Source organism: Elaeis guineensis, chromosome 1 (assembly GCF_000442705.2).
Source record: "Elaeis guineensis isolate ETL-2024a chromosome 1, EG11, whole genome shotgun sequence".
Lineage (NCBI taxonomy): Eukaryota > Viridiplantae > Streptophyta > Magnoliopsida > Arecales > Arecaceae > Elaeis > Elaeis guineensis.
Window position 1 is genome coordinate 95,433,731 of NC_025993.2, and position 24,242 is coordinate 95,457,972.

The following is a 24,242-nucleotide window of genomic DNA, read 5'->3' on the forward strand; positions in this document are numbered from 1 at the left end:
GTCTCTCCTGGACTTAGACCGCCCTCGTTGCGATCTCCTGTCGCTCCGTCTACCGCCTCCTGCTCCTTCAGAAGCCACCAAAGCTGAGCTACCGCCACCTGAGCTCGAAGCTGGGTTCTCCCTCCTGAGAACTTCGTTCTGGAGTATCGCCGCAGTGACCTCATCCATCTTGATGGTGCTCTTTCCCACTAGAAAAGCAGTCACCAAGGACTCGTACGAAGGAGGAAGCGACACCAGCAAAACCAGTGCCCTGGTCTTCTCCTCAACGTTCTCGCCAACGCTGAGGAGGTCGGTGAGGATCTTCTGAAAGTGGCTGAGATGCTCCTGCACGCTCTGTCAATCAGTCATCCGCAGTTGATAAAACTGCCTCCAGAGGAAAAGTGTGTTGGTGAGAGACTTCGCCATGTACAACTCCTCGAGCTTCGACCACAGCACCGTCGGAGAAATCTCGCTCAGCACATGGATCACCACCTCATCTACCAGGTACATGCAGATGGTACTCACCACCTGCATCTGTAGCCGTTTCCAATCCTGCACCTCCATGGTGGTCGGCTTCTCATCGCACAAGAGAGCATCGATCAACCCCTGTTGGATGAGCACGTCCTTCACCCTTTCCTGCCACAAAGAGAAATTGCTCTTACCATCGAACTTGTTGATCTCCATTTTGATTGTTTTTGTCTTCTCCATCTTCAGTCTTGCTCACCACCACTGCAATCTGCATCCTTGTACCACCTTGCTCTGATACCACTTGTTGGGTGGATGTCTGGCCAGGACACCATCTCCCAAGACCTTTTCAGTACTACGCGATGCAGCAGAAAGAAAGAAGAAACAAAACAAAAGGAAAAACAATCAAAATACATGGATCAGCCACAAAAGGGCTCATCTCCACGAAGCATGCAAACTTCACTCTGAAAAAAAAAATTTACAAGAGGAGACCTCACCCTCAACTCTTGTACACTCAATTCTCTCTCACTAGAAGTTCTCCTCACAAAAGCGCTCTCTCTCTTGGAAGACACCCTGAACCCCTGAAGTGCCTAGCGATCGCTGTCCAGGAGCCCTGCTCCTACTCTCTCAGCGCTTTCGCCTCTCTCTCTCTTCTTGGGTTCGTACGGCTATGTACGGCGAGAAAACCCGAACCCCCCTATTTATTGTTCGTCCACAGGCCCTTTTAAAGGGTTAAAACCAAATTAGATTAGGTTTAAGAGTCCTTAATCAACCCAAATCAGGTTCTGAACCGTCGGATCAAAAAACAGATCAACCCATGCCCTCTGATCGTGATCACTCCACAGAATTGTACCGTGGACCGTACGAAATGTGTGGGAAACGCCCACATGGTCCACAGACCCAACCGTGGACCGCCCGGTCCACGGTGGATCGGGGCAAAGGGCCAGCAGGCCATTGGGCCTGGGCCGGCCCGCTCCCGTGCGGGCCTGGGTGCGGGCTGGCCGCGCACCTGCCTGGGCTGCGCGCCCGGCTGGGCCGCCCGTCTGCGTGGGTTGCACGTCCCGCGCGGGCCTAGGTCGCACGTCCCGCACGCCGCCGCCTGCGGCCGCGCCGCTGCCGCCCGCCACCGGCCGCCGATGGTCCTCCATCGCCTCGAATCTCATGCTAACTTCAAAAGCTCGTATCTCCTCCATCCGAGCTCCGTTTCGGGTGATCTTGATCTCGTTGGATTCTATTTTTCACCGCGAACCTTGCTGTGGGCTCAATATAGGCTGAATCTTGAGGCATCAAATCCTAACAAGGAGGTTGGAGGTTCCAATGCCACGATGGGGGAGAAGGGGCATTAGAGGTGGGGGAAGAAAGAGAAGGTGACGGCCAATAGAATCGAGCCCATGGGGGACCTGAGGGAGATTTTAGGGCATATCATTAACGATGGCTAAATTGTATCGCTAAAGCTGTTACTAATAATAATTTAACTTATTAGCGATGGACAGCTGTCGCTAATAACAAAAATGACCGTCGCTAATAAGTCTTTACACTTATTATGATTGGTTTGATTTCTATCGTAATAAGTTGTCGGTAAAATAGGTTATTAGCAATGGTCTCTTTGCCATCGCTAATAAACTAATTTCTTGTAGTGGTTGCAAGATGTTCATGATTGACTATAGTTTGGGTTCATAGATGAATAGATTAATAGTTAGAGTATCACTGATATCTGATAGGATGATTGAAGAAATTAAATTTATAATTATATAAATTTTATTAATTATTATGAAATTAGATTATCATTGTTTATAAATACTAAGGTTGTATTAGATTTTAAGATCTTGCATATTCTTTAAAAAATTTTCTTAAAGAGTGTGTGGCCATCATGTGCCTGACCCAGGTGTTGGATTTGGGGCATGGCAGAATGGTATCAGAGCTTAGGTTATAATCATTAGGGACTATGATATAAGTGACTAGGACATAATATAAATAATATGGAAACTTAGGGTTATGATTATCAGGGATTATGATAGAGGTGATTCATCTGGGCTTATAATTTGAGGGATTGACGATCTATAATTTTATTAGTTCAGAAATTATTTAGCAAACATGAGATATTTGATGGATTTAGATCAAAGTGCACCAAAAAAATATGGTGGTTTAAGTTATTTAAATTTCATCAAAAAGATTTGTTCTAATTTGGAGGATGTTATGCTAAAGGATTGGAATTTCCTTTCGAGTGAAAAAAGATATTTAAGAGATCAAGCATAAAATAAGAATTTTCTGCCTTTTAGGTTTTGGCTTTGTAGTGTACTAATTTCAAGGACAAAATTATTTAAGAAGGGAAAATGTAAAGGTTCGGATCCCTAAAATTTTTTCTACATGAATATTAAAGCAAGCAAAAAAAAAATTATTTGAAATCTCACGTGCTGAGCATGTGAGATGGAAGAGGACTCCCAAAAGAGTCCTCCTTTTTGAATCTGACCAGAAAAGTGAGTCCCAAGGCCAATCAAACTCCGATGAGAACCCTAGGACTCCCATCTATAAATCCCCCAGCCCCTTCCTCTTGACATCGTCCAATTTTTTTATCAAATTATTGGTGAAATCAAAGGTTTAGAGGATTCTTTCCATCGAGCATTTGCAATGAAGTTACCGTCGATTTACTGTGAGAGTTGAGGTATTGACCCTCCTACCCTTCTTCTTCTCCTCTTTCTAAACTCTAGGAAGCTTTTGGCGGCCCGATTATGCTGCCGACCATCGGATTTCTTAGGGGATCAAGCCTCCCTTTTTTTTGTTGTTCCTTTTCTTTCCACCAAAGTAGCTGCTATCGCCAGCCATGCTCTGGCTGTTGAAGGCTGAGGCCACCAAGGGGTCCCAACCATCATGGGATATCGCTCGAAGGATTGGCCATGGGGAACGGGTCGGCTTAAGAACCCCTTTTCCTTATTTCAATGAAGAAAAGAAAATGAGGAAAAGAGAAGAAGAAAAAAAGAAAAGAAAAATGAAAAAGAAAAAAAAGAGGAAGTTTTCTCGTTTTTCCTCCCTCCTCTCTCTACCTTTTTCCTTTATGAGTTTCTCTCTCTATTTTCTCTTTCTAAAATTTTCTCTCTAGATTATTTTTCTCTTTTTATAAATTTCTCTCTCTAGAATCTTAGGGATCAGTAAAGGATCCAAATGTTTAGGTCTGCTCAAATTGACCCGTTAACCCTACGAGGAGTGTTGGACTTGTAGTGTTAGGGTTGTTTACCATGATATTCATAATCATCTATAATTTTTATATTTGATCTTGATTATGTTGAGGGATAATTATCTTCAGAAGGTGTTGAACAAAAACAGTTGGATCTTGAGTTTATAGATTGAAGAGTTGATCAATAGTTGTACTTGGATCTAAGACTGATAAAGATAAGAATCTCTTTACAGAATCACCTGTATGTATGTTTTTATACTATGCATGATGATTTTGATTTTATTTGGATATATAATTATATATTATATATGTATTACATATTGACAATATTGATTTGTTGGAAACTTGATATCTAATATTTTAAAATAGAATAAAAAATGTAATATAAATTATTGAATGAATTGTTGAATGTGTAAGAGGATTTGGACTAACTATGATGTGGATTGCTGATCACGGGCCAAATTGTGACACACTAGATTGCCAATTATGGATCGAATCATGACACCTTGATTTTACCATCATGGGCCGAAGTGTAGATATTTTTGGTTTGCTACCATGGACCAAGGGTCAGATATTTTGGTTTGCCACCACAAGTCGAAGCGTAGATATTCTAGTTTATCACTACAGGCTGAAGCGTGGTTATTATGATCTACCACTGTAGGCTGAAGTATAGTTATTACATATTGTGACCATAGACTGAAGTGTAGTTTATAGTTTGCTAGTCATGGGCCAAAGCATGATCATGATTAGTCCCAACTAAAAGATGATGATTGATTAGGAAGATGTCAATGAAACATAAATGATAAATCGTATGAGCATACATATGATATTTATGATGAATTTGTGATAATATATGATTCATGATATATATGTTTATATAACCATTGAGTTATAATACATATATGATATGAGATTTTATGACTTATGATTTCTCTTTAATATGGCTCATTCATTATTTTTGAATTATATTATTATATCGATGTACTTGTGATGGAATTCTTACTGGGCTGTAAAACTCACAACCTCTTTCTCTCTTTTCTTTATCAAAATTATAGGATATTCATGATTGGCTATAGTTTGGGTTTACAGGTGAACAGATGAATGGTTAGAGTATCATTGATGTGTTAGATGTGTGCCCTAGATGCCAGATTGGCTGACACATTCCTATACAAATGTAAGGACAAATTTATAATTTTGACTATAAATGAATAAAAGGGTTATTTTACTATCACATTGTGTACATTATGTTTGTGATACATCCTTTGAGTTAGTAAGAATGTTAATTTATATTTTCAAGAGTTGAAAATTTAAGGCATGAATTTACATAACTAACTCATAAACAGCTCCTGATCATAGGATCATCACGAGGATGGTGATCAATCTGGAAGGTTGGTGTACGATCATTTTCTTAGGGTAGATGTGTCTTGAGTCTACGATGTGGAGACATCGGAGTGAGAGTATAGGTATTCGTTGAGAATGAGAATACTGAGCGTGACCACCTCGAGCAGTCATAAGGAAGTCTACCTTCTCATCGATGACTAGCTCGATGCTGCAGCTGTGTGTCTAGTTCTTTAATCTGAGGTACATCGACAGTTCACCTTGAGTGTGTTATAGTTTGACTACACCATAACTCGATCTCCTAGCCATTCAAAATCTTGAGGTGTATGTTGGCTGTAGCATATTTATTGTAGGAACCAGATTGCATCGAGATGGGATCTATCAACCTCGGTAGATAAGAGGAGTAGTCCTAAGATGATCGAAAGATTGAGTCCTTAAGCCCATGGCCATGGCAGAGTGAAATAATGGAAAAAAAATTTTCATTAAGATTTCACATCGGATTTGGATCGATCGATTGATTCATATGACTGATGTTGGGTTTGACGAGTTCACCTTAACCCTAATTCAGTCAGGACTCATGATAGAAGAACTCAATCACACAGAAAGCTGCACCAAGAGGTTCGTCTTCATTTTTGATGGGTTGCCATCATATACTGCTAGGTGTCACTGATAGATTTTGGGAGCAATTAGAATGATCTTGATGATCGATCATTCTAATTATCTGAATCAGAAGAGTTCTGGTCCATCGAAAGGAGTTTCGATGATGTCGATGATGAGATCACGACATGTCTCATTACCATACAGAAATGAACCTAACTAGGTCATACAAACAAGAGTTAGGGTCTGGATGTCATCAATTGAGCTAGTCCAGTTTGATTAGTTTGGATTAGATTCAATTAGGTTCAAGAAAATCGTGCTAGCACACGATTGAGCGTAACTTTCTCTTCGTGCAATCTTTTCTATCTCGATTGAGCCTAATATGATTTGACTCACCCAGAGAACCTTGAGAAGGTTTCTCTCAGTCTGACTAGAGTCAGTCCAGCTCAGAAAAGATTTATCTTAATTCATAAGATGAATTTAAGATAACACCTGCTAATTCCTGTCACCTGCCATTTCTATTTTAGGACATTGGTCAAACGTTGACCTATGGACCTTGGACTGAAGGCCACTTGGCAAGAGGTCATTGGAGATTTTTTGTAGAGTATCCACCTGCTAAATTGGGTCTCAAAGTGGGTGCCATATTCAGATTGGGCGTGCACCCCAAGTGGATAAGGATAGAGTCCCATGAGATGAGGACTCTGATCTCTTGATCAACTTGGACTGTCGGGTGCAAATCTCACTGTGCTTATCCAGTGTTGGCACCAACAGTAGGAGAGATTGTGGAGATTCTTATATGATATGATCAAATGATATCACTCCATCAATCAAAATTTTTTCATAATTAATTAAAATTTTCTGATTGATCGAATGATGTGGCACTGCATGGCGCAGCAGGGTCTATTTAAACCTTATCTGCACCTAGGGTTTAGAGACTCTGCGCAATAACCAGCAAAAGCCTAAATTCTCTCCACTTCTCCATGGCCCCTCTACTCCTCTCCCTTCCCTCTTCACGTCCAAGAGGTTGGGCATCCATTTGGTGCTTATCCAAGGCGTGGTGGCTTCCTGATTAGAAGGCTGCAGAGATTTGTCGAGAAGCTGCTGCTCCAGCTTCAAAAGATCTTTTGAAAATCTTTCAGATCAGATCCAGATCTGATTTTTAGAGCAAAGATTCATGAGGAGAAGATGATCCAGATCCTGCTCAAGTGGATGTTAGTAGAGGCCAGACAACTGCGTGGCTATTTTAGAACCTCAGGCATTGCTGCGATCATCTACAAGGTAATCTAGATACCCTAGAGGTATTTCTCTATTCCTCATGATTTTAGATTTAATTTTAGATTTAATATCAGATAATAAGAATTAGATCTAATGGATCTTAGATCTAAAATATCATAAGATAAATTTTTTAAAATATTCTGCCCCAGATCTCATTAGATCTAGAAGATCCTACAAGGAAAAAATCAGTTTTCCCTTCAACTGGTATTAGAGTCAGGTTGATGGCTCTATTTTAGATCTAATTTAGATCTGATTTTTATTTTTATTTATCTAATATTAATGGATTTCAAATGTCACATCAGATATGATAGGATCTAAAATCAAAAAAATTTAAAATTAAATCTAAGTAGATCTAACATGTATGAGATGCATGACTAGACTAGGAGTAGTTTAATCTATGAATAGTCTTATAATTTTATATTTTAATGTGATTAAAATATAAATTATATCTAATTTATTATTTGATTTTTTGATGTTATAAATATTATATTCAGATCAAAAAATAGAAAATAAAATTTAATTAATTCATAAGATTGATCTATTGCATGTCTAGACTAGTTGTAGAATTGTTCTAGTAACTGTCTAGAATAGATTTCATATTGAATAGTTCAATTTAAATCATATTTTTTAGATATTATATGTGATGTATCAGATCTGAAAGCATGCTAATTAGATCAGATTTTAATACATGAGATATATGCAAAGCATGTATAAGTTAGATCTGAAATTATATATGTGATATGTAACTTAGATCTAACTAGTTTTGTAGTTTAAATTAATATTTCTGATTAAGGTGTTCCTCATGGCCATCCGATCATAAGAACAAAGTAGGGTTTAAGACCCTCTCCTCCCATTCAATGGGGTGTTCTTATGACGTGTAGGGGTGCTGCGTGTTCATCCTTAATCAGAAATCAAAATTTATTTTTTTGTAAAATTCTATATCCTGAAATCTTAAGATTTATTTACATGTTTTGTTTATGAACTCAAGACTTAATTAATGAATTAATCCTATGAAATCAAATTAGATATAAAATTGAGAATTTCAGATCTAAACTATTTTCATAAAATTGGGTTCGGACTTGGATAGCTCAATTAGGTCTAGCGGTTGATCAAATCGAATCAAAAGTTGGTTAGGTGGGATCATGAAAACTAATAATTGACCAGCCTAATAGGATTAAGTCTAGATCAAGGTCGAATCATATTTAGATGTGACTCGATCAAGTTAAGACCTAATTTGGCTCAGTGGTTAGAGCCTGGATTGTAGACTAATCCAATTGATTCTGGTTCGACAATTTGGTGTCTAAGGTAAGTTGGACAAATGTGATCGACTGATTTTTAATTGAGAGCTACTCGACTCGAATGCGTTCTTGTCAAGTTAATGGCATATCCCTCCCACCGGTCTCACTTATCTGGCCATATGTGTCGACCCAGTTCTGATTTGAGGTGGCTAACAATTCGAGCTAACCCATGCCACTAGGTTAGTCATAATTATTATGACTATGTCAAGTCAAGTTTAATGAGACCTAAATCAAATCTTCCTAAAAAAATATTAAGTCTAAGGTCTTCCACCATTGTGGATGTGCGGGCCCTTCCCGAGGTTGATTGTTCTCGACTGGTTACATTGGCTCAGTTGCACCAGAAAGATGCAACCATATCCATTGGGCATTAGATGCTACGGATTAGAGGATGGGTTATGCTCAACATTTTGGATACGGTGAGGGACCCAATCAGGAATCTAATTCGTGCAAATGGTGGGTCTGACTTAACTAAGGATTGGAGCAATATTTCGAGTACGGTGAGCTTCATGAATTAGAGATCAAGTTTTGGGTGCACCATGATTAAAGAATCATTGGACAAGAGTTGTCCACTCATTGGTTGACCCATCACCAATAACTGTTAGGTGAGGTGGTGAGCCAGTCGGTGAGACTGCACCACCGACTAGAAATCACTAATCATGGAGATTTTTACATCTCTACCTAGGGAGTGTAGGAATCTGAGAAAATAGTGAGAGCCTAATTTGTTTAAAAATAAAATTCTTAAATAAATTGGTTAAGTCTGATTACAAAATCTAACTAGAAACTTTTGACTCTCTATAGAAAACATGTCTGTGTCCAACCCCCTGACCAAAACACTAGACACCCATAGATTGACTGGACCTAATTTCAAGGACTGATTGAGGAACTATAGAATTATTCTGGATTTCGAGAAACTGACTCATGTCTTGGATCAGGACCCACCTGCTATACCAATACGTCCGACTGCTGAACAGAGAGCGTCTCTAAAAAAATGGATGGATGACGATAACAAAATCAGGTACTACATGTTGGGTACCATGTCTAATGACTTACAGCGCCAGCATGAGAACATTATGACTACCCACCAAATGTTAGCTCACCTACAAGAGTTGTTTGGTGAACAAAGTCATGCAGTCAAGTATCAAATCTATCAAAGGCTTTTTAAGACTAAAATGCGTAATGGGCAGTCAGTCCAAGATCATTGTTTGTCAATGATCAAGGACATTGAAGAACTTGAGAAGCTCGGTGTCATCTTAGACAGGGATTTTTAGATTGATGTGATCCTTCAGTCCTTGTCTGATGCATATGGTCAGTTCATCATGAATTTTCATATGCATAAGATGCAGTGTACCTTAGCTGAGTTAATGAACATGTTGGTTATGGTTGAGCTCTCTTTGAAGGGTTCAAAAGGCTCAGTCCTTACTGTGGAGCAGACTTCTTCCAAGAGAAAGTCTTTTGGAAAGAAGAAAAAGTCTGCAAAGAAGCAGAAGTTGGATGGGAAGAAGAAGAAGACGAAATCGAAGAAGAAGGTTGCTGAAAAGAAAAAATATTTCCACTGTAATTCAGACGGCCATTGGAAGTGAAATTATCCTCAGTACCTGGCCACCCTAAAGAACAAGAAGGATGGTCCTTCTGAAGGTATGCTCGTTATAGAATCTAATCTTACGATTTCCTCTGCGTCTAGTTGGGTACTTGACTCTGGTTCTAGTGCTCATTTGTGCACTTCTATACAGGGTCTTGAGGAGAGCAGGAGACTGAGGGATGGGGATATGATCCTACGTATCGAAAATGGAGTAAGAGTTGCTGCTGTGGCCGTGAAAACCTATCCTCTGCGATTACCGTTAGGATTAGATTTAGTTCTTAGAGATTGTTATTATGTGTCTGCAGCAAGCAGGAATTTGATTTCTATTTCATGTTTAGCACAAGAAGGCTATGTGATTAGCTTTCATAAGAATCATTGTAACATATTTTATGAAAATAATAAAGTTGTAAATAGTTTTCTTATTAATGGTCTCTATCAGCTACATATTGATGTATCTGTATTTCATATCGAGCAAAATGTGAATGCCATGAGAATTAAAAGGCCTAGAGATAGTCTAAATGATAGGTATCTGTGGCACCTAAGGCTAGGTCATATAGCGGAAGATAGGGTTAACAAATTGAAAAAATTCGGGCTATTGAGTCCGTTGACTTTCGAGTTATATCCAGTTTGTGAATCATGCCTTTAAGGCAAAATGACCAAGCTCCCTTTTACAGGACACGGGGAAAGGGCCACAGACCTACTTGCCCTAGTACATACAGATGTATGCGGCCCATTTGATGTGCCGGCTAGAGGCAACTATGTCTACTTCATTGCCTTCACCGATGATATATCTAGGTATGGATATGTGTTTCTAATGAAACATAAGTTTGAAGCCTTTGATAAGTTCAAAAAATTCAGACATGAGGTAGAAAAACAAACAGAAAAGCCCATTAAGGTTCTTCGATCAGATTGAGGAGGTGAATACCTTAGTCGGAAGTTCCTAAACTATCTTAAAGCCAATGGCATAGTCTCTCGATGGACTCCACCTGGAATGCCACAACTCAACGGAGTTTCAGAATAGAGGAATCGGACCCTATTAGATATGGTCTGTTCCATGATGAGCTTCACGGACCTCCTTGAGTTTCTTTGGAGACATTGTCTCATGACAGCAATATATGTATTGAATAGGATTTCCTCTAAAACTGTTCCTATCACGCCGTATGAGATATAGCATAGTAAGAAGCCAAGTCTGAGTCATCTCAGAATTTGGATTTGTTTGGCTCATGTCAAGAGGCAGTAGGCGGACAAGTTAGAGTTTAGGTCTTTTAGAGCTCGGTTCATAGGATATCCTAAAGAGTCATTAGGATACTATTTCTATATTTTGAAAGATCACAATGTGATTATGAATCGATATGCTATTTTTCTTAAAAAATAGTTTATTCAAGATGGTGGCATCGGAAGAATAATTAAGCTCAAGGAGAATGTCTCCCAAGAGCAACGAGCTAAAGAACCTTAGGAACCCAATTAATTAGAACCATTCCTATCACAACCTCTTCCACCTCGTAGATCGACTAGAATTTTTCGTCCTCCTGAAAGGTACTTAGGTACTATACAAGAGGAAGTAGAGAAAATGTTCCTCACGAGAAATGGGGCTCATGGTGATGACCCCAAGATCTATGACGAGGTGATATCAGATATCGACTCTGAGAAATGGTTAGAGGCAATGAGATCAGAAATTGACTCGATGCACTCAAACCAAGTCTGGACCTTGGTAGATCCATCTGAAGGTATTGTACCTATTAGGTATAAATAGATCTTCAAGAGAAAGATAGGTGCAGATAAGAATGTGGAGACATTCAAGACTAGGCTCGTAGCGAAAAGTTATAGTCAGCGTGAAGGCATTGACTATCAGGATACCTTTTCGCCCGTAGCCATGCTAAAATCCATCTGCACATTGCTTGTTGTTGCAGCCTATTTCGATTATGAAATATGACAGATGAACGTAAAAATGGTGTTCTTAAATGGATATCTTGAGGAAGATACCTATATGGAACAACTGCTTGATTTCACATCCAGTGATGATGATCACAAGATCTGCAAGCTGCAAAGGTCCATTTATGGACTTAAGCAAGCATCTCAGAGCTGGAATACTCGTTTCAATGATGTGATCAAAATGTTTGATTTTATCAAGAACGAGGAGGAACCATGTGTGTTCAAGAAGGTCAGTGAGAGCGCAGTTGTCTTCCTCGTACTGTACGTAGATGACATCCTCCTAATTGGGAATGATATTTTCATGTTGACCTCAATCAAAATATGGTTGTCTAAGGAGTTCTCTATGAAAGATCTAGGAGAGACATCCTTTATACTGGGTATTAAGGTCTATAGAGATAGACCAAAAAGGATGCTGGGACCTTCACAGAAGATGTACATAGAGGAGGTGCTAAAAAGGTTTAGCATGAAAAACTTCAAAAGAGGTTTAGTACCTTTTAGACATGGCATTCATCTCTCCGAGAAGATGTGCCCTAGCACACCTGAGAAGATTGAATGCATAAGCAAGATCCCTTATGCTTCGACAATAGGAAGCCTCGTGTATGCCATGCTATGTACACGACCTGATATAGCCCATGCTGTGAGTGTCACATGCAGATATCAGTCGAATCCAAGCAAAGAGCACTGGACTTCTGTATCCTTAAGTACTTGAGAAGGACTAAGGATATGTTTCTAGTCTTTGGAAATAGAGAACTCCAGGTTCAGAGATTTACAGACTCAGACTTTATGTCTGATATAGATGATCGAAAGTCGACATCTAGGAGTCTGTTCATTTGCAATGATGGTACAGTTAGCTGAAAGAATTTCAAGTAGACGGTGATTGCTGATTTCACCATGGAGGTAGAGTATATTGTTGCATCGAAAGCTGTGAAGGAGGTATTCTAGTACAAAAAGTTTGCCACAGAACTTGGAGTGATGTCATCAGATGCCGTCCCTCTTTACTGCAACAATAATGGCGCCATAGCTCTAGCTAAGGAGCCAAGATCTCACCAAAAGTCCAAACATATCGAGCGGCGATTCCATCTGATCCGTGATTACCTCGAAAAAAGTTATGTCGAGGTTAAGAGAGTCGACTCCACAGATAATGTGGCAGACCCATTGACAAAGCCATTAGGCCAGTAGAAAATTGAAGCCCACCTTGAGAAGATAGGACTTAGATATGTAGCCAATTGGTATTAGGTCAAGTGAGAGTTTGTTAGATGTGTGCCCTAGATGTCAGATTGGCTGACACATTCCTGTACAAATGTAAGGACAAATTTATAATTTTGACTATAAATGAATAAAAGGGTTATTCTACTATCACATTGTGTACATTATGTCTGTGATACATTCTTTGAGTTAGTAGAAATATTAATTCATATTTTCAAGAGTTAAAAATTTAAGGCATGAATTTACATAACTAACTCATAAATAGCTTCTGACCATAGGATCATCACGAGGATGGTGATCGATCCGAAAAGTTGGTGTACGATCACTTTCTTAGGATAAATATGTCTTGAGTTTACGGTGTAGAGATACTGGAGCGAGAGTACAAGTATTCATTGAGAACGAGAGTACTGAGAGTGACCACCTCGAGCAGTCATAAGGAAGTCTACCTTCTCATCGATGACTAGCTCGATGCTGCAGCTGTGTGTCTAGTTCTTTGATATGAGGTATATCGACAGTTCACCTTGAGTGTGTTATAGTTTGACTACATCATAACTCGATCTCCTAACCATTCAAAATTCTGAGGTATATGTTGGCTATAGCATATTCATTGTAGGAACCAGATTGCACCGAGATGGGATCTATCAACCTCGGTAGATAAGAGGAGTAGTCCTATGATGATCGAAAGATTGAGTCCTTAAACCCATGGCCATGGCAGAGTGAAATAATGGAAAAAAAATTTTTATTAAGGTTTCACATCGGACTTGGATCGATCGATTGATTCATATGACTGATGTTGGGTTTGACGAGTTCACCTTAACCCTAATTCAGTCGAAACTCATGATTGAAGAACTCAATCACACAGGTAGCTGCACCGAGAGGTTCGTCTTTATTTCTGATGGATTGCCACCATATACTGTTAGGTGTCACTGGTAGATTTTGGGAGCAATTAGAATGATCTTGATGATCGATCATTCTAATTGTCCGAATCAGAAGAGTTCTGGTCCATCGAAAGGAGTTTCGATGATGTCGATGACGAGATCAAGTCATGTCTCATTATCATACGAAAATGAACCTAACTAGGTCACACAAACAAGAGTTAGGATTTGGATGTCATCAATTGAGCTAGCCCAGTTCGATTGATTTGGATTAAATCCAATTAGGTTCAAAAAAATCATGCTAGCACACGATTGAGCCTAACTTTCTCCTCGTGTAATCTTTTCTATCTCGATTGAGCCAAATGTGATTTGGCTCACCCAGAGAACCTTGAGAAGGTTTCTCTCAGTCTGACTGGAGCCAGTCTAGCTCAGAAAGGACTTGTCTTAATTCATGAGATGAATTTAAGACAACACCTGCTAATTCCTGTCACCTGTCATTTCTGTTTTAGGACATTGGTCAAACGTTGACCCATGGACCTTGGACTGAAGGCCACTTGGCAAGAGGTCATTGAAGATTTTTTGTGGAGTATCTACCTGCTAAATTGGGCCTCAAAATGGATGCCATATTCAGATTGGGCGTGCGCCCCAAGTGGATAAGGATAGAGTCCCATGAGATGAGACTCTTATCCCTTGATCAACTTGGACTGTGGGGTGCAAATCTCACTGTGCTTATCCAGTGTTGGCGCCAACAGTAGGAGGAATTATGGAAATTCTTATCTGATATGATCAGATGATATCGCTCCACCAATCAAAATTTTTTCAGAATTAATTGAAATTTTTTGATTAGTCGAATGATGTGGCACTGCATGGCGCAGCAGGGTCTATTTAAACCCTGTCTGTGCCTAGGGTTTAGAGACTCTGCGCAATAACCAGCAAAAGCTTGAATCCTCTCCACTTCTCCATGCCCCCTCTGCTCCTCTCCCTCCCCTCTTCACGTCCAAGAGGTTGGGCATCCATCTGATGCTTATCCAAGACGTGGTGGCTTCCTGATTAGAAGGCTACAGAGATTTATCGAGAAGCTGCTGCTCCAGCTTCAGAAGATCTTTTGAAGATCTTTCAGATCAGATCCAGATCTGATTTTTGGAGTAAAGATTCGCGAGGAGAAGACGATCCAGATCCTGCTCGAGTAGATACTGGTAGAGGCCAGGCGACTGCGTGATTATTTTAGAACCTCGGACATTGCTGCGATCATCTACAGGATAATCTAGTTATCTTAGAGTTATTTCTCTATTCTTCATGATTTTAGATTTAATTTTAAATTTAATATTAGATAATAAAAATTAAATCTAATAGATCTTAGATCTGAAATATCATAGGATAATTTTTTTAAAATATTCCATCCCAGATCTCATTAGATCTGGAAGATCCTACAAGAAAAAAGCTGATTTTTTCTTCATGATATCTAGTTGGATGATTGAAGAAATTAAATTTATAATTATAAAAATTTTGTTAATTGTTATTAAGTTAGATCATCATTATTTATGGATATTGAGGTTGTATCTGATTTTAAGATCTCGCATAATCTTCAAGGATTTTTTCTAAGGAGTGGTGGCCATCACATGCCCAACCTAAGTGCTGAGTTCAGAGTGTGATAAAAACTTACATGAAGAAGAAGCCATCGAAGCCATTGATGTCATCTATGATTTCTGAAATCAGTTTGCCTGCAATCATAAAAAGAAACTGATGATACCATGTGTCTTGTAAGTAAGCTCTCTAACCACCTAACAGACTCGACTAACGGCCTAACAAACTCTTGAACGGCCTCATCATCCTCTCTATAAATAGAGAGTTACGGATCCTTCATCAATAAGTCCATCTCTTGGAAACTAGGAAAAACTCTACCAGTAGTAAGTCAAGCCAAACTCTTGGCTTCTACTGAGTTCTCTTCTGGTTTCGTTTAATTTCTTTTGCTCTTCCATTTTTTTCTACCTCTGTTCTCAAAGCTTGGACTGACTTAAGCATCAAAGAGTCAAAAATCGGAGGATCCTTATGCGGTTTCTTGATATTTTGCAAATTAAAAGAGTCTTCGTCAGATTGCAAGGACTACTCCATCCCTATCTCACCCAAGTCAATCCACTCTACTCCAATTTCGAGTCCCGAAGCAACAGAAACCGAACTAAATGTTCTTCGCTATCCACGAGCAGTATCTTAGTTTTTCAATCCCAACTATGAGTATTTCTGATAACTCATAAGTTTTCGAATGAGTTAAAGACAAGTCCGCATGGGGTGTCTGTTTATAATGTAGCTTATCCATCAGAAGTAGTATCTGAATCAGTCATAATGACTTTGATGGATATTATCCACAATGATCATGTAGAGATTAACTATATCATAATAACCATCAAATATATTCTTATTATTTTATTAGAAGTTTATCTCTAATCAAAGTCCAAATCAAACTAAAATATCTAAAATAAATCTCTATGCATATCCATGTGAGCCACATTCGGATGGGGTTCAATTAGATAAACTTCATTATTTTCCTCATGGAAATGAGACTTGCATGGATAATGTGTAAGGTGTGTTTGTTGGCCTTTTGTTCTTGGTGCGTATATATAAAGTATGATGGAGTTGTGCAACATCTATGCGACTCCACGGGAGGAATTTTCCTCGTGGAAAAGAGACTTGTATGGGTAGTATGACAAGGCCTTTCTCGAATGGACTCAGAGAGGTCAAGAAAAAGAAGGTCTAATTAATACTTGGACCAGGTCCAATTCGACCATGCACGCCAAATTCCTCGGCGGATGACACGCCACATTACCTTTTCTATTTCATCAATTCCCGATTGCGCACAATCCACCGTGCATATGCTCCGAGATTTTCGGTGGTGCACCTGGACTTTGTCCATGCAATAATTTCATTTCACGTCTAATATCTCTACCATGCAATAATTTCTCCCTGTTCACATTATAATCTCTCTCTCTCTCAAACACTAACACACTCTCGAAAATGGTCTAATTATTGCTTGGACCAGGTCCAACGGACCAAGCCAAATCCCTGGTCCAAGACAAGAGATGTACGTGGGAAGAGAATTCTTCAATTGTTTCTTCCCGGACATGGTGTCCAAACCGATAACATGAGCGTGAAGTCATTTGCCCAAGCGCGTCGCTAGCGTGTTGACTGGCTCTATTTCTCTTTAGGTCAAGCTAGCCTGGCACACGTCTCACTTGTTCACTTGTTGATAGGAAATGACACATATATATAAGTAGGATAAGAAAATTTGAGCTCAGAGTAATTCGGATATTATGGTTGAAATTAAAAATTTAACAATAATTTATTTATTTCTTGTACTAATGTTAATGTGGATGAGGTGGACTTAATTGATTTTAGGTGTGGATTGGTAAATGTTATGTTTGGATTTGTCACTGATAGAAGTAAGTACTATTTTTTATTCATAATTTATTCGAAGAAATTGTTTTGAAAAAAATTATGATTAGTTTATTAAATTTATATTATAATTTCTGCTTTCTATTTCATAAAATGGGTCAAGTATGATGTTATTACTTTCCTAATTATTTTATTTGTGTTTTTGAAAATAAATAAGAATATATTATGTATTTGGATATTCCTGTAAATAAGTTATTTTTGAACACATGATCTATATTGAGTAATAAATTTAGAAATTTTGATTGATCATTAATTTATGATGTTGCTTATATATATATATATATATATATATATATATATATATAAAAGTCCTATTGACTTCTAATTTTTTTTGGAAGATTTATTAACTTATAATTTGAGAAACTAGTTTCGATACAGAAACACCAAGGATTAGAATAGTAGTATTTAGTATCTATTATCCAGCACCTGGTGTACTCTATAGTTGTTACATCTATTATTTGACTCATACCATTAGGTTACATGGCTATAACCTGATATTGAGTTTAATATCAATTTATTAAAAAAAAATTGAAAAAAGAAAATATATGTTCTTTGAGATTTGATGAAAAATAAAGTTCTTGCTTGGTTAATATTATGTTTTAAAATGCTATTTGATTATTTATTCGTTTGGCATTCTTAGATCCTACTTTGAAGTGTTTTGTTATTTATTGGCTAGCTCATTATCTTTTATTTTCTATTTTCAAATTTTGAGCCACAAATGACCCAGGACTTTGGGAGTGCATGGTACATTGCTTGGAGTTTCTAGTAGACCTAGTTATCTTTGATTATTCATGTTATTTGGACTTGTTATTAGTAAAATTTTGGAGAGTTTTGTTTGGATATGTTGGAGACTTATGAGTCTTAATCACCTTGGAATATTTGTTGGTGTGCATAATTGATTGGATTTTCATTACATTAATTATTGAGGATTGAGAAAATTTTGTTATTGATCTATAATTATTACAACTTGATTTTATGAATTAATCAAATAGCTTTGCATGCTTGTATGGTCCACCTTGTAGGCATATGATATTCATTATGCTCTTGATTCGGGAGCTCTAGCCATGTTGCCTACTACGGCCCAGCAATATAGCCTGTCATATAACTTATATAACTTTTTTTATTTTCAAATCATTTTAGACAGATAATTTATATAAAATAATATTTTTTAAAAGGTTATTTAATTTAAGAAACAATAAGCATGCAAAAAATAATTCAATAAAATAGATTTTATCTTTTCTATATTATTATACATGTAGAGTAAGAAAGGTAGTTTGAAACTGTTATAACAGCTATTAAAATTTTAAAATAATTATTATTCTAAAACTTGGTTACAGAAATTGATCATGTTATTCTCTTACCGTAGTTTTTCCTTCGAAACTGTTTTTACCGGTACATATGACGGTTGCAAAAGGCGTTATATCTGTTGTTACCCCGAAGAGGGGATTGCTTTATTTTTTATTTATTTTATTTTATTTTATTTTATTTTGAAGATATAGTAATACGAATAAATTCATAAATTATGAAATTAATGATTTTTAAAATTTTTTACAAAAGAGTGGAACCATTGGGCTATTGCCCCGCTAGTCCACAGTATTGTATTTTCTATTCATAATAAAGACACTGCTTCATCCTGAAGTATGTGCTGATGCGGACGGTATGTCATTCACGCAATCTGTATTTTATTTATTCTAACATGTACTCATACCGGCGCCACCAAACATTCCCTAGTAATACATATAGTTTTGGATAAAATAGCAAGCAAGCAGCGTTACATTAGAGCACAAGGAATAGTAGTAGTGGTACAAATCCATGATCCACATGATATGATTTGGTTTTGAAGGATGGCAAAGAAACCTCTACTCCCATTTGGTCCGAACCTTAGAGGCATGTCTAAATTCAAAAGATAACGCCAAGCTCCCATCCATCCTCCAGAAAGCAAACCTCTCCACCAACACGTAACAAGCAAACTTCTTCCACCCACTCTTCCCTTCATGCTCCTCCATCCTCACAATCCTCTCCACCTCTTCATCACCAATCCAACCTCTCCTCATCTCCTCCCATCTAATCCTCTCCCATATTGCCAAGCTCAGTCCCATCCCCCTTCCTTTGGAGTCAGTAGGCTTCAACCATATCATCCCATCCCCGTGGGGCTTATTGTCCTGCACTACTTCCTTACCATCCAAGAAAAACATCTCGCTTGCTATGAGAGCGTTTACTTCCACGACCTTCTCTTTTCCATTTTGATTCTCACATGCGTATACTTCTTCCCAGAATCGCTCAAGAATTACCTCATAGAACATGGAACGCTTCATTTGTTTTCCCAACCCCCTCTCTTCCTTCACGAAGATAAATGGACAGTACCACCTCCCAACGACAAACTTCGGAGTTTCTTCGATAGATATTGGGAAGTTCAAACTCGGCAAACATGCATGAAGAGCCACGTCAATTCCCGAAGCCTCATCTAACTTATAATTCTTTGGCTTTGAAGCGTAAACCTTCCAATACTTCCTTCCTAGTAACCATGGGGGGATCCCGTCCGGAGCAACAGACTTGGCGTGAAATCTACCATTCTTGCACTCAATCTCCACTTGTTGGTACATGTCTCTGTGATCGAAAGCTCTTGGTTTCGCATCATTTGTGCCACCGCGTGAACAACAAATGCTCATACCCTCTGTAGAACACGTATAAGCTTTCCTACAAATTCCATTTGAAGCATGAAAACAACTCATCCTTGTCCAAACAAAAAATCAAAAAAAAAAAAGAGAGAGAGAGAGAGCAAATTGCAGATGAATGAGGGATGTTACCCTTTGTTTCTTCCTCTGGCGATGATTACATAGTATCGGTTGGAAGAGAGTGGTTGGTTAATCACTGGGATGAAGACGACAACAGCACTTTTAGACTTCAATTTCTCTCCTTGTTGTGGAGAGTATTTGACGGTGAGGATACTGTCCTGGGGGAATGGAAGATCCCGAAGCTGAGTTTCTTCGCGTTGCCCCCAGCAGCTTGGAGCTCCAGTATTGTCGGGTTCTTCCTCTTCTAGCAGGAGATAACCAGAGTTGGGACCGTCGACAGATGGTTGTTGGAAGCCATTTCCAGGAGAATTCTTCAAGACAAAGAGTGACCTTGTTGTATACATCTCTCGCTTTCTTGCGTAGAATTCAGGGTTAGAAAAGATGGAGTAAGGCTTATATATAGCTAGACGTAAGCGTAGCGCTTGAGAAGTTTCGGCCTGGGTTCACGAAGTTTCCCTCCTTGGCTTGGTTGGACTACTCAACTAGTTGCGTGTGCCGTCCAGTTCGAGATGCAAGATATCTGTTCAAATTGAAGTGCTAATCTTGTTATGCCTCCACCTTCCAAGGGGCTTGACATCTAAACTGTGCTTGGAGACCAAGCAAGTTAATTGGATTCAGTGTTCGACGAAATTCTTTAAGATGATTCGTGTAAGCTTTAACTTTTTGCGTTCTCTGACTCGTGTTAGAAATTAGCCACTTGTTTGAATAAAGTATCCAGTTATTTCCTCAACGTTGACTCCGTTAATCCTATGAGCCAGATAATTTTTATTGTTTATTCACTTTGACAATGTCAATCGAGGAACCACTAGATTTTAGAAGGAATAGCAGGAAAATGAAACCAGTCCAACACTTGAGGAACCGGATCCCAAAGTTTTAATCTGGATATTTCTTCACAGGCAAGATTGCAACAGTTCGGGCTGCCATACAATTTGCAAAGGGAAATGCTTCCAACATATCTTCTAGTTTACCCCATTGTATGCCGGGAGAAGTTATTCATTGGATCAAGCTCAGGGGTAGACCAGTCCAATAATGGAGCAACATGTGCAAACATAAAAAAAGAAAGAAGAGAAAAAATCGAGCAATATAGATGTATTTGTGCATGTTGCTTCATAATTGGACCAGTCCCCCTCGAAGCTAGCAGACCTTGACCAACCAATAATTTTTCGTGTACCCCATATAAATGGAAAATAAGTTATGTTGGTTATAAACCATCTACCCTAATTGCAAAACCTAATTTGGTACTCATCTGACGTGTGGCGAGGCATACTCGGTAACATATGTTTAACCTCTCTCTTCTCTTCTCCCTACGAGAAAAATGACTTTTAGTGATGGATATTAGCGATATTGCCGTCGCTAATAATAGATTTTACTGATTACCAATGGTGACCAAAAAATAAGCCATCGTCAAAAAAAAAAATTATTAAGCTTATTAGCAATGAAAATATGGTATTAGACACGACAGATGCCATCGCTAATAGTTTGATCCCCCCTCATCTTCAGTTTTTGGCTTCCCCATGCTAAAACCCTTGTTTTCCGCCCTCGATTTTCATCTCATCCTCCCCCACCAGCAACCGACTGAACCCTCTCTCTCCTCCTCTCCCGATTCCCTAGCTCACACCGCACCGTCAGAGTCCTCGAGCTCCTCTCCCCAGCCTCGCACCGCCCAGCCTTCCCTTTTCTTCTCGGAGCCCATGTCCCCGAGCTCCCCCTTCTTTCTGGCTGCTTCCCGGAGCCAACGTCCGGCCTCCCTTTCCTTCCCTGCCCCTCCCCTTATCAGATCGGAACCCCCACCACCTCCCCCTTCTCTCCCCACCGGCCCCCTCTTTATCTCACCTCCGATCCTCATCTTTCCCTGCCACACTACTGGATCCGACTTCTTCGAGCCTCCGATCGCCTCCTCGAGCCTTCGACCGTCTCCCTGAGCCCCCGGCCCGCCTCTCCGAGCCCTCAACCGCCTCCCCCAGCCCTTGGTCTGCTTTCCCCTAGCCGCCTCCCTGAGTCCTCGACCAGCCTCCCCCGTTCTTCCTCCCCCTTCTTCCCGTTGCCTCCTCCATATTTTATTTAACTATGATTAGGGCTGGAACTGGGTCCGGACCGGCCTGATGGGCTTTGGGCCAGTCCAAATTTGGATCAGGCTTCGGATTAGGCTTGAAATAGTCCAGATCGACTAGGCTTGAACCTAATTATAGAGTCCATTTGAATTTTGGACCGGACTCGGATATATCTTTGGCCCGACCCAGGTCCAGCTCAAGTCTAACTCGAGAGTAGGCCCGATACTACCAGCCCATATCCAATCTAAAACCAACAGTGCTCTATTCATAAAGAGGCTATGATGACTGCCTGTACAAGACGCGCCTAAAGAGTCTAGAGAGAGATGGACGTGATGCATTTCTATTCTTGTTGTTGTAATTACAGGGCAAGCTTGGATAGTCTGTTACATCGCAGGTAATCGCTTATAGCCATCTCATGGTTAAAGGTGTAGAAGAACTGGCAATGCCTTAATTTTCAATGGCAGATCTGAGCCTTCTTCTTTTCCTCTTTTCCTTGTTTACTTTGTTGGTCTCTGATTTAAGTACTATTTTTAAGTTTTTATTTTAATTTTTAAAAATTTTTTACTCTTAGTTTGCAGCCTTCTTACTTTGCAGCCACCTTATGGTTCGGGCCGGGCTTGGGCCAAGGTCAGCACCGGGTCTGGGCTTAATTTTTTTCTAAAATCATCAGGTCTTAGTCTGATCCAAAGTCTAAAAAAAAATTTCGAATCGAGCTCGAGTAGGGGTAGAGCCAGTTCCAGTCCTAACTATGATGAATATTTTGGATGGCTGATTTTCAATTAATGATCCTTATTAGAATAGATATTGCATCTTCTGAGTCTCTTTTTGCTCTTACTTTATTTTGCTTTTTATTTTTTTCCTTCACAGTCACCTATTTCTAAAAGTTTTATATCGCATAGAATCATTGACCCTTTTTTTGATTAATGTACATATTCTACGACATCCGTACATTTATATATTTTTATACAGATGGAAGAATTATGTATATTAGTCAATTAACTATTCAGTTCGAATAGTTTAAGAATTATAATTAATTTTATAGATAATTACAGTAATCAAATGGTATATTGAGGGTAATTATGCCACCTTCGGCCATGCTCATTCTCTTGACCTTCTGGTATCATTTTATTTCTTGGATTATCTTGAATCATTTTAAATACTTATCTTGCATCATTTTAAATCTTACATTGTCATATTATAATTTATATAATTAATCCATGAATCTATTTATTTTTATTTTTTAAAGATTATAGATCATGTCTTCCAAAGGCTAGAGCCGTCACAACCGAGAAAAGAGCTCTCATGCAACTAGCTCACATAGTTCTGCATCACACATACCATGCAATAAACTCTAATACTTTAAATATTCTCTTTAAGATTATTTTATCTTTTATTATCTAATATAATATTATTTATAATGTCTTGATACTCTCAAGTTCGGACGACGTGGGGTTACAAGTGACCCTACAGTCACACGCAGTAGTGCTCGACTCTCAAAGTTAGTGGCATGGTAGAGGATCCACCCGGCTCGTGGCACCTCCAACTCGGTTGGAGGACAAAAAACTCGTCTACATTCAGAGCCACTCATAAGTATTATATCTTCACTGAATATGTTTAAAATTTAGCCATTTAGAGTTTAACATTTATTATTCAAAATCAATTTTACAGCACATTTAAAGAGCTTGAGGTGCCTCGTGTGGTTATCGGGATTATCCGATGATTAATACCAGGATCGATGAACGAGTTCTCTAGTTGGCTGTCAAGGGCTTGTGATGCAACCTGAAAGATGTTCTTGGAAAGTCAAAGGTGTTTAATTTTTAAATTTACAATAGATTTGTATTCTATTTATTAATACACACTTGCTTATACTTGCAAAAGTACTACTAATTTGAGACTCCTTAGCATGAGGAGGCTGGCTGTCGAACCTTCAAGGAGGTGGCCACACGTAGGCTCTAGGATGGGCTGTACAACCTTAGGCAGTCTGCCATAGAGAACTCTAGTTTCGAGTCATCATTGAATTGGAAGTCTTACACAGATCACTGAATGCGAATGGACATATGGGAGGCCCTCTGTGATTAGTGCAGCACTGAAGGGTACTCTGGTAGGCGGTAGAGAGCATGACAGAATTAGACCGCCCAGCAGAATCCGATCAAACACACTAGTGGCTCCATTGGCACATATGTTATGGACAATAGATTGATAAAAATTCTACACTTAAATTAATTTCATATTG

General features: G+C 39.0%; 1 protein-coding gene across 1 annotated transcript; it reads right to left on the reverse strand.

The window, feature by feature from the left end:
- Positions 1 to 18,819: 18,819 nt before the first annotated feature.
- On the reverse strand, positions 18,820 to 20,377 carry LOC140854755 (uncharacterized). The gene is made up of 2 exons (XM_073250798.1): positions 19,971 to 20,377; positions 18,820 to 19,860 (listed from the first exon to the last, which is right to left on the reverse strand). The coding sequence occupies exons 1-2, from the start codon at positions 20,300 to 20,302 to the stop codon at positions 19,023 to 19,025; spliced, it is 1,170 nt and encodes a 389-aa protein (XP_073106899.1). The 5' UTR covers positions 20,303 to 20,377; the 3' UTR covers positions 18,820 to 19,022.
- Between the last annotated feature and the right edge of the window lie 3,865 nt (positions 20,378 to 24,242).

What these genes read in the sequence shown, in the direction of transcription:
- LOC140854755 (XM_073250798.1), bottom strand. Translation starts at nt 20,302, where the DNA reads ATGTATACAACAAGGTCACTCTTTGTCTTGAAGAATTCTCCTGGAAAT. An exon ending in GCCAGAGGAAGAAACAAAGG is followed by an intron (nt 19,861 to 19,970) that starts GTAACATCCCTC and finishes TGGAATTTGTAG; the next exon opens with GAAAGCTTATACGTGTTCTA.